Here is a 16,181-nt window from a genome sequence, read left to right on the forward strand (position 1 = left end):
AACCAATCAAATAAATTTGATCTTAGTTATACAAATGCATAAAACAGACATGTAAAGATTCTACCCATTGATAGAACTCCAATAACATTTAAACGAGCAGATCTCGAGGCCATCTTATTTTCTGGCGCCTTGATTTGTGACACAGTAAGAAGCATTAAGGAATTTGAATTGTAAGGATTGCATACGAGAGACATTCGATGGTTTAGTGGAGCCCCAAAGCTCTCTTATAGTGATGTAAATGAGTTTCATTTAATTAGTTGGAAGTTTAGACCGTTTGTCTTGTCAGTGTTGTAACATTCGGAATCGACGAGCAGTTTCCTGTCTTTTGAGTCTTATACAAGGATTCCAGGTTAGTCGTTTGTCCAGATGTAGTCCTCGTTTTTTTTTTATAACTTACTAGGCACCATACTTTATGCGATGATATGTATTTTATTTACAAAAAAAACTTTTGACATCCGATAAAAAAAAAAAATAAACTAATTAAGATCAAGTGTTTTGTTTACATGAGAAGAGAACATCAATTTTATAAAATAAACCTATCACAACCATATATTGCATATTTATTTTTTCCAGAAATAATTTTAAGTTTAATAATGATAATTTTTTAAAAATTTAAATGTAGTCCTAAGTAACGGATCTGTTCAACAGGAATAATGGGACATAATAAAAGATACTGTGGGGTGGGAAGTCATGGGTTTACGATAAAGGGTAATTTTGTATGAATTTATGTTAGAAAATCATTTAATTTTAATAAATACTATGATACCAATCCCTTGCTCCAGAAATTAATGAAATGTTGTGCGAGACAGACATTTAGTTAAAACTTTCTTCATAGAATCTTCTCTTAATCTGTTGTACCTAGAATTTCATAGTGAAGTATTGAAATGAAGTTTCCAGTTTTATATAAAACAGATGCAGTTTCTTAAATACTATTTTTTCAGGACTTAAAAAGCGTTAAGCTTGCTTCCCAAACAATTTTAACCGTGGGGGTCTCGGAAAGTCTGAAATTTATAACATAGCTTCCTTAGAGTATAAATTATTGAGGATAAAGCAGTTTACACTGTGTTTATATCTAAAATGTATTATTTATATATATTTTTTTTTTATATCTGTAAATGTATTATTTATATTTTGTATCAAAAAGTGAGTCGGGAGACTTTCTAACACTTTTTAAAATTAATATTAAACATCTGAAAATCACCAACTAGTTCAATTTAAGGCTGTCATAATCGAAGAAAATATCTAACAATATATAAGACTAAAATAAAAAGATATAATTATTTGAAAATTTTATGAAAAAGACCAATAAGTTTTTCCTCGAAATAAAAGCCGTGAGAAGTAATAAAGACTATTTTAAAAGTTAAATTCTGATTTTAAATGAATCCAAATTAATTTTTTTTCTAATTGATTTTAAATTAATACTTCATCCTTTCAATGAAAATTTTAAGAAAATAACACCACCGATGAAGACAGATTTAAGGGAACAAAATACTCATTTATAACTAAATTTATGGTGCTAAGTTATTCGTAGGCATATGTTCGGAAATTAGAAAACATAAAAAGCCATTAATAATTAAAACTGACATCTCATTCTATCACACAGAGAATTTGAACAGCTTTAAGATTACAGATATCTTGATATTTCGAGGAGGAGCAATTTATCAATGAAAGTTTGAGGCATGTTGTTAAACAGAGAACAGGAAGCGATTGAAAAATACCAGAAAACTTTTTTCATTCAACTTTTCTTCCTTGTTTACAAATCGGAAAGTATACTTCTTCTCTTCGCCTCTCAGTCCTTTTGTGCCTTACATCATCATTGGTAGGCCACACTCAGAAACTGAACCTTTAGATGTAATTGGTACAATATTATACTTTGTTCAAAATGTTTTCGTCGAAGATTCAAACATATAATTAAAAATATTTAACTATGTTATCTGTTTAGTTGGATGTAAACATAACCTGTGATTCAATATGTTTTTAATATAAAATTGCACGTATTGCATTTCCATATAATTTTTATAATTTATAATCATTGTATATAGGTAACGTGTAATAGATATATTAATTTTCTTTATCTTATATATAAATTAATTGTTTATTATTTAATTATATCGTTTGTTATAATATTGTTACGATATTTATGTTTGCATCTAACATATTTATTTTTAATTTCGTTAGTATTATTGCTGTCATTTTTTTTCTTAATAATAGCTTAGTATTTATAATGTATATATGAATGAATACTTAGAATGCTAATACTTATTACCCTTAATTATAGTTGCTTGAATATTTATTTTTCGATAAAAACTATTATTAAATTTGATAAACAATTGAAATGATGTTTTATTACTGTGATATGGATGATGAGATGATTGGATTGTTTTGTTTCCTTATGTTGTGTTGTTTAGGGGCTAGGTCATCACCGCCCGTGGCTAGATTTAGATCTAGGTTGAGCTAGCTACTTACCCAAAACCGGAACGGAAGGCGCGCGCAAACTCCAGTCCAAATGTCAATCTGTTTGAATTACTAACCTGCCTTGCTCATACCAAATTTAACTAGGTCACTTATCCTTCGTAAAATCCTTAATGCTCCTTACTTTGTCACAAATCAAGGCTTCCATCATGACCTCAATATCCCATATGTTGCCGATTTGGCCAAAACCACCCAAATCCATTTGTTTCTAACCTCGCTTCATTACCTAATAATCCTCCTAGGCGTCTGAAAAGAAGATGGCCTCGAGATCTTCTCCTCAAGAAATGTTATTGGAGTTCTATCAATGGGTAGATTCTCCACATGTTTGCATCATATCACTATGTCACATACAGCAAATTTATTTTATTGTAAACTGTATAAGATACAGTTGTAAATAAATGATTAAAAAAAACAAAAAAACTATGGCACTTAAATTGAATTATGGACCTCTATTGCATTTAGCCTGTGTTGAATCACCAGTTACACGGAATACAGCAAATAAAGAACTATTGGCCCAAGGAATTATTTAAGATTTTTTTAAATTTATTTATTTATTGTTATTTACAACTGTATAAAAAATAAAATAAGTAAATATGAGGAATGTTTCAAACACTTGATAATCTTGGTAAGGAACCACCCAATGGGGTGGTTAAATCAGACGTTAATTTAAATTAGAAGGTCCCGTGGCCATCTTATTTTCAGACGCCTCGGAGAATTATCGGGGATCGTTAAGAATGAGAGATTAAGAAATAATAGGTTAGGGTGGATATGGAGTTTGGAATGAAAAGATGCATATCTATTTCGGGCCAAATCTGCAACGGAAGGGATGTTAAGGACTTTTTGGATGAATTTTTTTGTGACGTAATAAGGAGCATCAAGGATTTTACGGATGATTTGGATTGGAAACGGTAGGAATTTAAAGCGGGTAACAGATATTGTTATTACGTTAAGCCAGATCCACAAATTTACCACTTGTCGCGAATCCAAACTTACTTAAACTTAATTACAAATTCTTGTAAACAAAGAATGGGACAAAGGTACCCTCGAGTGTTCCAGAGAGGCAAACATGATAGTCTTACTGGTGTCGACTGTTACATCTGATGGACAAAGTCATTTAACTAGGTTTAAATAAGTTTAATAAATAAGTACTTAAAAAATGTAGATAAATGTTTGATAATAAACATCATATATAAAAGATTTATTGTAGACAAGTATTAATATTAGAATAAACCGATTAATCTGAAATTCAGTGAATAATAAGTTTTTGCTATTGTCTAATTTTTTTCTCGCAAAAATAACAAATTAAAAAAAAAAAAATTATAAGAACATGAATTTTAGGTCCATTTCCCATTTTTATGTTGACATAAACTTGCCTTGCTTTAAAAGCATACTTTGTACGTTATAAGCTAAAAATTAAACTTCGATTTTTAGTGGTTTCTTGATGATTTCGCATATTAACCAAAAAAAAAATTATTTGACTACTTCAGATTCGTGTAGATCACCCCAAAAATATAAAGAAAGCCGCTGAAAACAAGTACATAAGAACTTTTCCCCTCACTTTTTTTCAATTGCATCTGATTTACAACGTGAAAACTACATATAGAAACATGGATTGTAGATAATTATCACATCATAATTTTAATAAAGAATTAAAATCAATGAAATGGATGTTTTGAATGATGGAGATTTCCCATATATCCAGAAATAAAAAAATATTTGACAACTTCAGTTTGATAGTAGAGTCATTAAGTTATTAACATTGTATGAAGAGATATCAGGCTATCGTTTTCAACAGATAATAACTTGATTCCTCAGTCAACAATAATTAAAGACCGAAAATTGAAATGGACAATATATATTACACAAGGAATAGAGATAGCACATAATTAAAATAACTAATGTATAAAATATATCCGGCGTATGTGGATTGAAGTTCTGGATTGATTTAGGATCGTTGTGGATTGCAATTAAATGAATCTTGAGTTTTGTACTTAGGCTAGAATAGGTACTTCCTTGCCTCAACTAATTGGAGTACATTGATCAGTGCCTTGAAGGGCTTAAGGAGCAAACTTCTGGTAGAACTCACTCATTCTCCACCTTAATTGGAATATAGAAGATTAAGCTCGATAATAAATAAAAGAAATAACAATACAAGAATTTACCACTGGATGAAAATTCCAGAGTTAGGTGCAATAGACACAGCTGAAATGAAGCTTAGAAAATTAACAATACTCTCAAAGGATAGGCTATATTATTATAACCTAAATAATTCATAATAATGAAAATGCTTAGGCGCTAATATCTTCTAAATAGGATTAATGGACATATCTTCCTGGGAAATTTTTCTTTTATTTTGAGATCGTTAATTCATATTTTCAGTTAGGACACTTAACCTTGAAACACCCTGTATAAGTAGCCGGCGCTTGTAATTAGTAATCAAAGTAAACAATGTTGAGGGAATTCGTAATGTTCAGTTACTCGACTGAGTGTCTGCCCGAAATAGGTGACCATTCGTGAAGGGAAAAACTCTTCTTTTTTCCCTCGGATTTCTGAGTCTACACGGCTTGCTGGAGGCAACTCGATCGTCCTACTCCAAGTGACCAAGGGAATTCACGTATTGCCTTCCTGGACAATAGCCGCTCAGAGGTTATTTGTCTTATAGTTAAGAAGATCAATAAGAAATGTAGGCCCTCTTGCACCTCCTAACCCTAACCAATCATTATCTATGGATCTAGACCGATTCATCACTGTCCTTGAACCCCACTGAGTTGGTGGGAAGGACACAGCCGAATTGGCCCCAAAGGGACTGGTTATGGAGATGTGGTGAGCCTGTCCCGTTGTACTATGGTTGGGTTGCCCCCCAGCACCAGGCTGTCTGTCTTCTTCATGGTCTGTAATGTCGACCGAATATACAAATATATATGTATGTATGTATGTATATATCCATGTATGTATGCACGTATGTGTGTGTGTGTGTGTGTGTATGTGCTTTTTAAAGACCCAACAATAATCCAGAGAAGAATGAATTCGCTGATGAGATCAACTGTAGCCGTCTCCAAGTTCATTACACCTTTTACCTTCCCACCCATTCTTGTGAGGATGAATCGTAGGACTTTTTTTTTCAACTGAGATTAGACCTGGTCTCACTATGCATTCGCAAAGTGCCGAGTTTTAATAGAAACTTAAGTAGTTACGGGAAATAATGAAAGTATTATTAAGTCTGAATAAGCGAAATGAATTTTTTCATTTTCTTTTTCTTTTTTTACTGTTGTAGTGTTTTCAACCAGCCATTCTTTATAACGTTTAGTCAGAGTCAACTTGAAACGTCAACCTTGAGCTTCATTGTTCGTACTACTGTCCTTGTAAATTAGAAATTAGGAAACTCCGAACTGAACGATACGGTACCTACACGGAATTGATTAACTTGTCTCTTCTGAAGATTTTGAGGTAATGATTGCCTCATGTTTCGTTTCTTTACGTTTTCTTAGGTCAAATGTATACAGATTGATGAAGCTATAAGGCTCATACACTAGACAAATAAATCTCATACTATGATCGGAACGCAAAGGGCGCTAATTTAATATCAAGTTTATATTATATTTATCGAAGGCAGAGAATATCTAAAAAACTGCAACAGTTTTCAGTGAAGAAATACGTTTACTTAGATCATAGTGTGGTAAAGTCATCGAATCATGGGTCAAACCTATCATGTATTAAAAAAAAAAATTGCCTATGGAAAAACATTTAATAAAGATATTAACAGAGTAATATTTTAATGGATATAGTAGATATGAGTTAACATGTTGATATACAAAAATATAAATAAATGAGTGATTTCATACAGATACAGTATACGATTTACAACTGTAGCTAAGAATTTCGACCGTTATTGCATTCTCTTTAGTGGTGGAGATAGCCGGAGCGATTGGATCCTTATCTGCCCCAGGGCAAATGGCTTCAACCTACCCCCCTCCCCCCTCGACCACCAGCCCCCCTGGGGTTGACCAAACAAACGCTACCGCATTCACACTTAAAAACATTCTGTAAGTCATTATCGAAGGTCAATTTCCTAATCAATTCATAATCGTTCCGCTCATAACGATCCAATTTAATGTATCTTACTTTATAAAGAAAGGGCAATCATAGTGAGTATAGCGTTTAGTTATAAAAAAAAATTTCAAAAGTTACACTACAATGCATCAAATAGTGGGATTAGACTCAGAGAAAGTCCCCGTGGAAAGATAATATGATAGGACATTCAAGAACTGGGAAGCAACATAAATTATACATGGTTGGTGCTATAAATTCCTATGTTGTAGAACAAGTAATCCTTAAGTAATGCAGTATAAAAAACTTAACAAACGTAATATTTACCTAGTAACCTGTTTTTTGGGGGGTAGACTAGTAAATGAATGAATGAAAAAATAATTTTATTCTGGGACATATGTCCCCTAAGAATAAATACATGGTTCATATATTAAGGTTTTTGTCTGGCAAGCATTTACAAGTTTTAATGTTACAATTACAATGTCATTTGCAGTAAGTAAAATTAAATTACATAGGGATATTGGCTTAAGTACTGTTTATAATGTTAATCAATATATGCCTATTTATTTGATTACAATGATGCGGTTGTTTGGTTATACAATAAGTGAAGGAATAGGTGTTGTTTAAAGTAAGGAATGGATGAGGATTGGCGAATGGAGATGGGAAGAGAATTCAAGAAGGAGGTTGCACGTATGACGAAGGATTTGCTGAAGAAGGCGGTTCTATAGGAGGGCATATATAAATCAATCGGTTGGGATCTGGTGTTTAATGAGTGGATGAACGAAGAGCGAGGAGATCAAGGATATAGGTAGGTTTTTTTTCATTTTAAGAACTTGGAATAGGAAAACACCAAGAAGGTATTGCCTTAGGGAGGTTGGATAGAGCCACTTCAACTCGGGATACCAGCGGGAGACTTGAGAGCGCCTTGGGAACCCAAAGATAAATCTTACAAAGCAGTTCATGAGTCTCTTCAGTCTCAACTCTAGTCCTGCAGATAATCCTGCATAGACTAGTGCACCCAAAAAGTTCCAAAAGTGTTTATTATTTCTGGTTAACCTAATACTTCGGTGCCGATACCACCAATCGCTGTCGGTACATATCTTCCCAATGATTCCCGCCCAAACTCAGGTTTACAAGAACAGTCCTGACGCAATCCACCCACGTATAAGAATATTTTACGTAATATTTTAATTTCAAAAACCTTGAGATACTATTCCTCTCTCGATGTAAGAGGTCACGATTCGAATCTGTAAAAATCTGCAGGATAATATTTTTGTAAATTCTAACTTTTCTGGAGACATCTAATTTCGAAATTGAAAAAATAGCATCATTTTTTGACCTTAACCACTTCTTTATTTTTTAATCAATTTAGATTTTTCTAGTCATCATAGACGTTAAACACTCGAAATATTTATTTCTACCCTTTTAAATGTATTTTCTCCTATATCTATATCAAGGAAACTGTTACCAATTCTATTGTTGGTCATAAATTTTCTATTATTCAGATCTATTTCAAGACTATGTTTCTTATTAGCTTTTACCAACCTAGTTCTAGTTAGTTTTATAGTTTCTTAGTATTCACCTAACACCATTAAGTCTTCAGCATTCCCAAGTACGAATATTTTACCAACCAGAGTAAAACCCTTCGGTACTCACCACCCTATAATAAGCACATTCAAGAATCAACAAATAAGAGAGGTAAAAGAGAGTCGTCTCATTTAAAACTTGATCTTTAATTTTTCCAGAATGATAATTAACGATTAAAACTTAATTTTACGTGTCGACCATGCTCATTCGTACTAGATTTACCAACTTCTTTGTTATTCCCAGTTAAATCAAAATATAACTTTTTGTGTTTAATAAAATGAATCGTAAATTTGAAATATACATATGGTATAACTGATGTTCTATAGTGAATAATTATAATGTAATTTATGCAAATATGAAGATGGTACTTACCGGCCTTGTCGGTGGTGAGGTGGATTGGGGGCGGCTGAGCGAGGGGGAGGTGGGGCCCGGGGGCGGCCGCGGGGTACCACGCTGCCCACCCTGCCGCCGCCGCTTGACCGTTGAACATCCGTAGCTTGTCGTAGACCGACTCGGGCTGTGCCGCTGCATTAGCTGCTTGCTGCTGTTCCTTCTGCGCCGCCAGGTTCCTCAGCACTCGGTTTATCGACGACACCTGTCTTACAGGAAATCGTAAGACTAACGGAATCACATCAATATAATACCAATAATGTTTCTAATTTATGCAATAAACTCATCACTGCCATGAAAATGCTTGGAATCTATAAACTATGATTCAAATCGTAAATATAAATAAGGTATTAGATAATGTTATCGCTAATCATTTGTATTATTGAAGTATTTTATTGTAGGAGGATGGTCTAGGCGGCATTCAAGAAAGCCATACAAATAGAAGAAAAACATTTATTAATAACTAACATTTCGCCTTACTTAGAAGGGCTTCAACAGACCTAAATGAGAATAAAATTCAAACATGATAAAAATATAAAGAGAAAGTAATATAAAAGATGATGTATAATATAAACGTAATAAACTAAAATAATATAAATATAAGTAAATAGAATACTAATTAAGAATTACAAATTTACCCTTGAAGTAACGTATACATAAATAATAATTAATCGAAGTAGTAACAAATATGGCAAAATTAAAAGAAGAGTGAGTATGCATGAGTATAATAATGTAGATAAATGGATAAATAAAGGAATAATAAGGCATAAGATATAGGTTAATAGAAATAGATGTAATATAGATTATCTGAATCCTGGGAGACACAGAATGAGATTTAAAAATAAAAAAGATATTTAGTGGAAGAAGATGGCATGGTGGAGATTTTAACATTAAAATATGAGAGTAGCAAAAAAAATAAATGTACAAGATAATAACAAGGTAATATAAAAAGGGATGAAAACAATAATATAAATAAATATGAAAGAGTAAAATGATGTATAAATAGGAAAATTAAAATTAAAATATATGTAAAACAACAGTCTAAAAAGAAAAACAATTAAATATGAGCATAAAAATGAAACTAATAAAACGATAATGCAATAAATTAGGAAATAATAAAATTAACAAATAGATCATCCAACAAGTAGATGGAATGTGATATTATGTAGAAACATATGCAGTGTATAGAGTATAAATAGAAATAATACAAGATACTGAGTGACGATAAAAATTTAGATAGGGAATAAGACTGGGAGTAAAGAATAAGAGAAAAAGAAAATAAATCAATAATAAATAATTGTTGTACAAATAATAAAAAAATATATAAATAACGTAGGATAAAATGATAAAAGGATAAAAAAACAAAACAAAAATAAGCATTAGGCAATCAAAATCGTGTTTAAATGCAATATAATGAATACTGATGTAATTAATGTATCAAAATAATTTTTCCTCTATCTCACAAATTCTTGTTGTTTTCGAATAAAATTATTACCTCCTTACCTAAAAATGTCCGAATATTAACAAATCAAAATTACTTCAAAAGTCAAATAATTTCGTAGCAAGTTTGTATTCATTTGTTTACGCTCTCTAAAGTATTGTATGACTGACGAATCCAAGTTATTTCTATTAGGATTACTACAAGTAACTGAACAAAATAATTTAATTTTTTCTAAAACAATTGAAATATATTATTTTTAAATTGAATTTTACGTTTTTAAATTAATATGGTAGTTCTTGTATTCTAGTTACGGACATTAAAAAATTTTTTCGTTTCCTAGCTTTTGGTGTTTTCCACCTTCCCCGACTTCATCGTCGAAATATTAATATCCCGACCGTGCTGACACAATATTTTCCACTAAGGAATATCGCAAAATGGGGCTGGATAAAGCAAATTGATTTCAACCCCCCCCCTCTTTCCAACCACCTGGCTTTGACCAAGCCATTAGAAACAGAGTTTCATTACAAAACATAATTAACTTTCAACATAATTTCCAACTTGACGTGAATCCCAATAAATTCACTATTACAATTGTTTCTCTTCTGCAAACTTCATTTGTTACCTATCTTAATTGTCACTGTTTGCAGTTATCATTAAAAGCTGTCCAATCAAGAGTTCTATTTCATTTATGGAATAACAAATTAATTTTGTACAGGTTTAATAGATGGAAATTCTCTGTAAAGGGTAAAAGGCATGAGGTCTCTGTAAAGTGAATTAGCCTTTTATGTTTTCTCATTCTTCATGGATGATCCTTAATGAAATTGTCATACTTGAGTTTTCAGGTAATGATTAAGATTTTTAAGGCGCCAATAATGCGTTCTTTGTTCTGATACATAAGCACATAAGCACATGTATATCCTCTCTTAATGACTTTTAGAACTGGGTAAGGTCAGCTAATGCATAGCCATAGAAATCATATTTCTACTGACGGTAGAAGAGAGGGCAAAAAGAGATGACGAGGAAAAGAAAAAAAATATGAGAGGAGCTTAAAATTATGGCTAAATCTCAAATATGGCTAAACTGAGCAGTAAGGGGAGAAAGGCTCACGCATATATAAAAAATATATTTAAACTAGATATTCAACGTATCATATATCAATAGTTAAGTTTACAAATGTTTGAAAGTACGCTTACGAAATATTTACTGCTATTTTCTATACGAGTCATACACACAGAAAGGGTCAATTTTGAATCTGAATTTTCAAAAAATTAAAAATGCTCTAAACATTTTGAAAAAGTTATTATATTCAGCTAGCCACCAACAACGAATATTCATGCCGCTTCAAAGGGCATAGTAGGAGAATTTATTTTGAAGATTAAAAATAAATCTTTGAAAACTTCTAGGACGGGGGATAACATGGTTTTTGGGAAATGAAACTCTTGTTTTACATGAAAATTTATTATAATTTAATTTCATTACCCCTTTTCCTCGTTATCTTTTGTCAGTGACGTACCTATGGTCGAAGGGTACACCACAGCAGAGGCCAATTAAAAAAAAATTGTATTATAAGAATGTCATAGTAATTTTCAATACATTTAAAAGTTCTAAAAATTAATGGAAAAGTGACATAATCATCTGGGCAGAATAGATCGCAAATAGTTTTTAAATTATAGGATGTGAGATATAAATTTGTATTTGAAATTGTCCTTGAGAAAGGCCGAATTGGCTGAAACGTTAGACTTTTAAAGAAATATATATATTTTATTTAATATATTTATTTAAATATACAACTGTACATTATAATACATAATACAGCCGAATATTACCCGGGGGCCAGATTAGCGAAGTTCTACTCAATGACCAAAGCAGATTCCCTCAACGAGCTCATGCCTCTCTGTCAATCAAATCCATGATTGAATCAGATGTTAATACTTCGTTTTTAGTTTCTACATATCTATTCTTCGTTTCGATTGTGCTGTTTACAACTGTATATTATAATACATTTAGTAAATATGATATAAGTTAAATTGGAGTGTTACAGGCGTGTAGAGAAACTACCCATGGGTAGCACTCTAATAATATTTTTATACTAGCAGGTCCCGTGGCCATCTTCTTTTTAGGCGCCTCGGAGGACTGTCAGAAATGGAAGAGAATGCAAGGTTAGAAACTTGTGGTTAAAGTTTATAATTGAAGGAATGTAATCTGTTTCGGGCTAGATCAGTTACATAAGGAACATTAAGGTCTTTATGTATGATTTTATTTGTGACAAAGTAAGGAACATTGAGGATGTTGGATTCAAGAGAAATTCGAAGGTTTAGTGGAGCCCCAAAGCTTAACTCCATATGTCCAGATTGGCCTTATTAAAGTTACGTAGATCAGTCTTTTGTAATGAAATGGAAGTTTAGACCGTTTGTTCAGTAAGTGCTATAATTTAATTAGTATAGCTGTAAGTTAATAAATTAAAAATTGGTCTTAATAAAATGTTAAAACAATAAAAAAAAAATTAAAAACTTTACGTAAAATGTTTACTCTTCAGTTAAAAATTTTATTTAAGAATTGGGTTCAGTGAAACTATTGTCTTACAACGTGCATTACCATTGTTGTCTTAAAATTAACGTATCTATATTTACAACCCAGTACTATATAATATGTTTAAATTTATAATAAATTATTTAAAGTAGCGAAAGTCAATTAATAACCTCCGTTGTCGCAGAAATCTAATTACTGACCATAAAGTGAAATAAGAATAATTGTTCCAAGGATTGATAACATCGATGCAAGGTTCCTCAACACTGTAAGCCACAAAAAAGGAAGAGAGAAAAAAAATACAATATACATAATGTTTAAAACCCATTTCCTAATAATTGCTGTTGTGTTAGAAAGACTGAGTATACTGATATATATTTTTTTTAAAATATAACATATTTCAGTGGTCTAGTAGGTATGTAGGTATATGCTAAAATTTTATTTAGTGGATAGATGGTTCATTATTTATAATTAATAGTTCCCTAATAAAAAAAAAAAAATGAGTGCTAATATGTTTACTATGATACCCTGACCTGTCTACGAAAACTATCTGCACGTTCTTCCATTAAATACGCAATGAATAAAAACAAACTCAGACATCAGAAATAACGATACACTCGAAAATTACAACAGAAATAAAAAAAAAAAAAGGATGCCTTGTTATGTTTGTTGTTTGTGGAGCTGGAAGGGCTGGAGGAAGGAGGAGTAGGTGAAGGGGGTTTCGAGTGCTCTTTGCCGCTTCACTTAGACATAATTGAGTGCTCTTATTCGTTCTAGAGGCCTGATTGAAGAAATTGTATGCGCTATGACTTGGTGTAGGGGAAACATTGGTCAACGGCTCGTCATCCATCTGCCATCTACCAGCCCATCCACGGCCCCCGGAAAGCCTTCCAATTTCTTCGATTCATTTTTATTCGATAGGTTGGCCTTGCCACATCGATCTTAAAGACAATTTTTAGTTTGTTTCATCGTCAATGCTCCTTACTTTGTCACAAATAAAATCATACATAATTCCCTATGTAACCGATCTAGCCCGAACCAGATATCACTCCTTCCATTATAAACTCTCTAACCACTCAAACCCCCTAGTTTCTAATCTTGCATCCTCTTCCATTCCTGACAATCCTCCAAGGCACCTGAAAAGAAGATGGCCACGAGACCAGCTAATGTAAAATGTGTTAGAGTGCTACCAATGGGTAGTTTCTCTACACGCCTGTAACACCCCAATTTAACTTATATCATATTTACTAAATGTATTATAATATACAGTTGTAAATAGCACAATCGAAACGAAGAATAGATATGTAGAAACTAATAACGAAGTATTAACATCTGCTTCAATCATGGATTTGATTGACAGAGAGGCATGAGCTCGTTGAGGGAATCTGCTTTGGTCATTGAGTAGAACTTCGCTAATCTGGCCCCCGGGTAATCCGACCTTATCCTGATTTAATTTCCAAGGATATCGAACTGGCTCGTTCACACTAAATATTTCTTACAAAACGCTAATTCACATAAACTCTGTCGAATCGTTTATTAAACGATATCGGTTGAAGGAACTACCCATACACTATATAGTCTATATATTGGCTTGCGCAAATTTGGATCTAGCCTATATAAATCCAGTGTAAAAAAGTGGTATTTTAAAATTTATACTTCAATGAAAGTATTTTTCAGCGATTATAACATAGTTTATTTGTTTTCATTCCTATCGTATGTTCTATTAATTTAGTAGGTAATAACGAAACCTATAAGCATCCGCTAATATTATATTTAATTTTTTCCCAATTTCTTGAGACTGGTAATTATTTATTAAATAAATCAAATGGTATCCTTTTTTAGTCTCAACACTCTTTATTATATTAATAGTCTCAACACTGTTTATTATGTTAATAGTCCAACGTTTCGGTTAATATGAATTTTAATAATTGGTATAAATACAAATTGAGACCAAAATGCAATTTGAATTAAATTAATAACAAGCCTGACCTGAGTATATGGAAGGTTATAAATTAGTTTGTTTATATGACAGTGATAGTGTTGATTAATCGAAAATTAAATGTTTTAAAAATTATTGAAGTTTGAAAAAAATAGGGAACTAAACATAAGCATAGGTAAGCTTATTAATAATTAATATGATTCTCTATTAATTGACTTTTTCATAGGGTGTTTTGACTTATAATTAATGACCTGTGCAGAATAGCCTGCAAAACATTTTTAAATTTTTGATGTGAGGTGAGAATTTATATTTGAAGGAATGTTATAATGTGTAATATGTGTAATAACCTGTTAAATGTTTAGATTGTTCTTGATGATGGCCGAAACGTTGGACTATTTATTAATAAAGAGTGTTGAGACTAAAAAAGGATACCATTTGATTTATTTAATATTTAATTTTTTTTTTTAAATAAATACATTTTTTTTGCAGGTATGTTTAAGTAAACAGTGGAAATAAATAAATTATGCATGAATATTTCCTATAAAATTGAATTTTCTTGTATATTAAATTAGTCGTGAAAAATTCCTTTCACCAGGAAGTCAGAACCCAATTAATCGCTGTGCAGTGAGTAGGCCATTGTAGCCGAGTGTGTTGAGGCGTCACCTCAGCAACATTGACTCTGAATTCAATTCCGGCTTGGGCGAGTTGACTTTTATTTCGTGGTGGCCACACGGAATGAAAACTCAACACTTTCACTCTGGTTAGAACAGGTTGGTTATCTACAGGATAACTACTCCGCCGCACATACTAGAAATGATTAGGTAGGGGTTAAAATCATTTATATATTTAAATTTATTATTATTCACACATATTTAAATTTATAATTATAATGCGAAGGAGCAAAAACGAAACCTACGAAAATTGAGGTAAAAATAATTCAGTCATATATTTTCTAATGTTCATAGTATTCTTGGGTCCCTAAACGGGAAATTGCTTATCGATACAACTATTATTAAAGCTGTGTGTGGTATGAATTCTTTAATAATTTATGTCATAACAACATATCGTAATTTAGGTATTAGAATCTTTAAGTACTTACATATTTCATTAGTTACATATATTTTCTTTCTCTTTCTTTTTTCCATAACTTTAATTTTTAAATTAAAATATTCATATTTCGTTGTTTCTTTGCATTATATAACTTAATTATTTCATTAATTATGTCATTTTAATTACATATTTAATTACCAATATATACGTTTTATTTCCCCACTTCTTTCATTACTTTATCTACTTTTTTTACTTTTTTATCTATTTTCTTTCTGTACAATTATTTACTTTAAACATTCTATATATCCTTTTATTCATTGATTGTTATCTTGTGTTCTGTTCTGAGTCCTAATAAAGGTTAGAAATTTGGCCAAAACGTTAGTAGTAATAAATACATTTTTTTAAAGTTATGTATGTTATTCTCAGACCGCACCCCCCCCCCCCAACCATCTTCTCTTCATGTCAATAGTTGATTAACTACATTTTAGTTTAATGATTAAAAAAAAAAAAATTAAAGTCTGTACCACTACAACCCACGAAGGTTCACGGGTTCAGTACTTAGTTAGAAAGTACTATTACTAGACCAACGGTTGTGCAAGGAGGTGATTTGGTCAGAATCACTCTCGATTGCCACATTTTTACCCAATTAAGGGTTCCCAATTTATGAGGCTGGGTGGACCCCAGGAGGGCTCCAGAACCCACAGGTTTGACTCACGGCTACAGTGTAAC

At 31.8% G+C, this 16,181-nt stretch overlaps 1 protein-coding gene across 3 annotated transcripts in view; it reads right to left on the reverse strand.

Annotated features, from left to right (window-relative positions):
• The window catches only part of toy (twin of eyeless), a 209,108-nt gene that overhangs the window by 80,776 nt on the left and 112,151 nt on the right, over positions 1-16,181 (reverse strand). For all 3 annotated transcript variants that reach the window (XM_014422067.2, XM_024364245.2, XM_024364241.2), the window contains exon 4: positions 8,479-8,701. In XM_014422067.2, the coding sequence (XP_014277553.1) occupies positions 8,479-8,701 (223 nt within the window). The remainder of the gene's footprint in view (positions 1-8,478; positions 8,702-16,181) is intronic.

The sequence above is a fragment of the Halyomorpha halys genome, unplaced genomic scaffold, assembly GCF_000696795.3.
Source record: "Halyomorpha halys isolate HHAL.00 unplaced genomic scaffold, Hhal_1.1 Scaffold354.1, whole genome shotgun sequence".
Classification (NCBI taxonomy): Eukaryota; Metazoa; Arthropoda; class Insecta; order Hemiptera; family Pentatomidae; genus Halyomorpha; species Halyomorpha halys.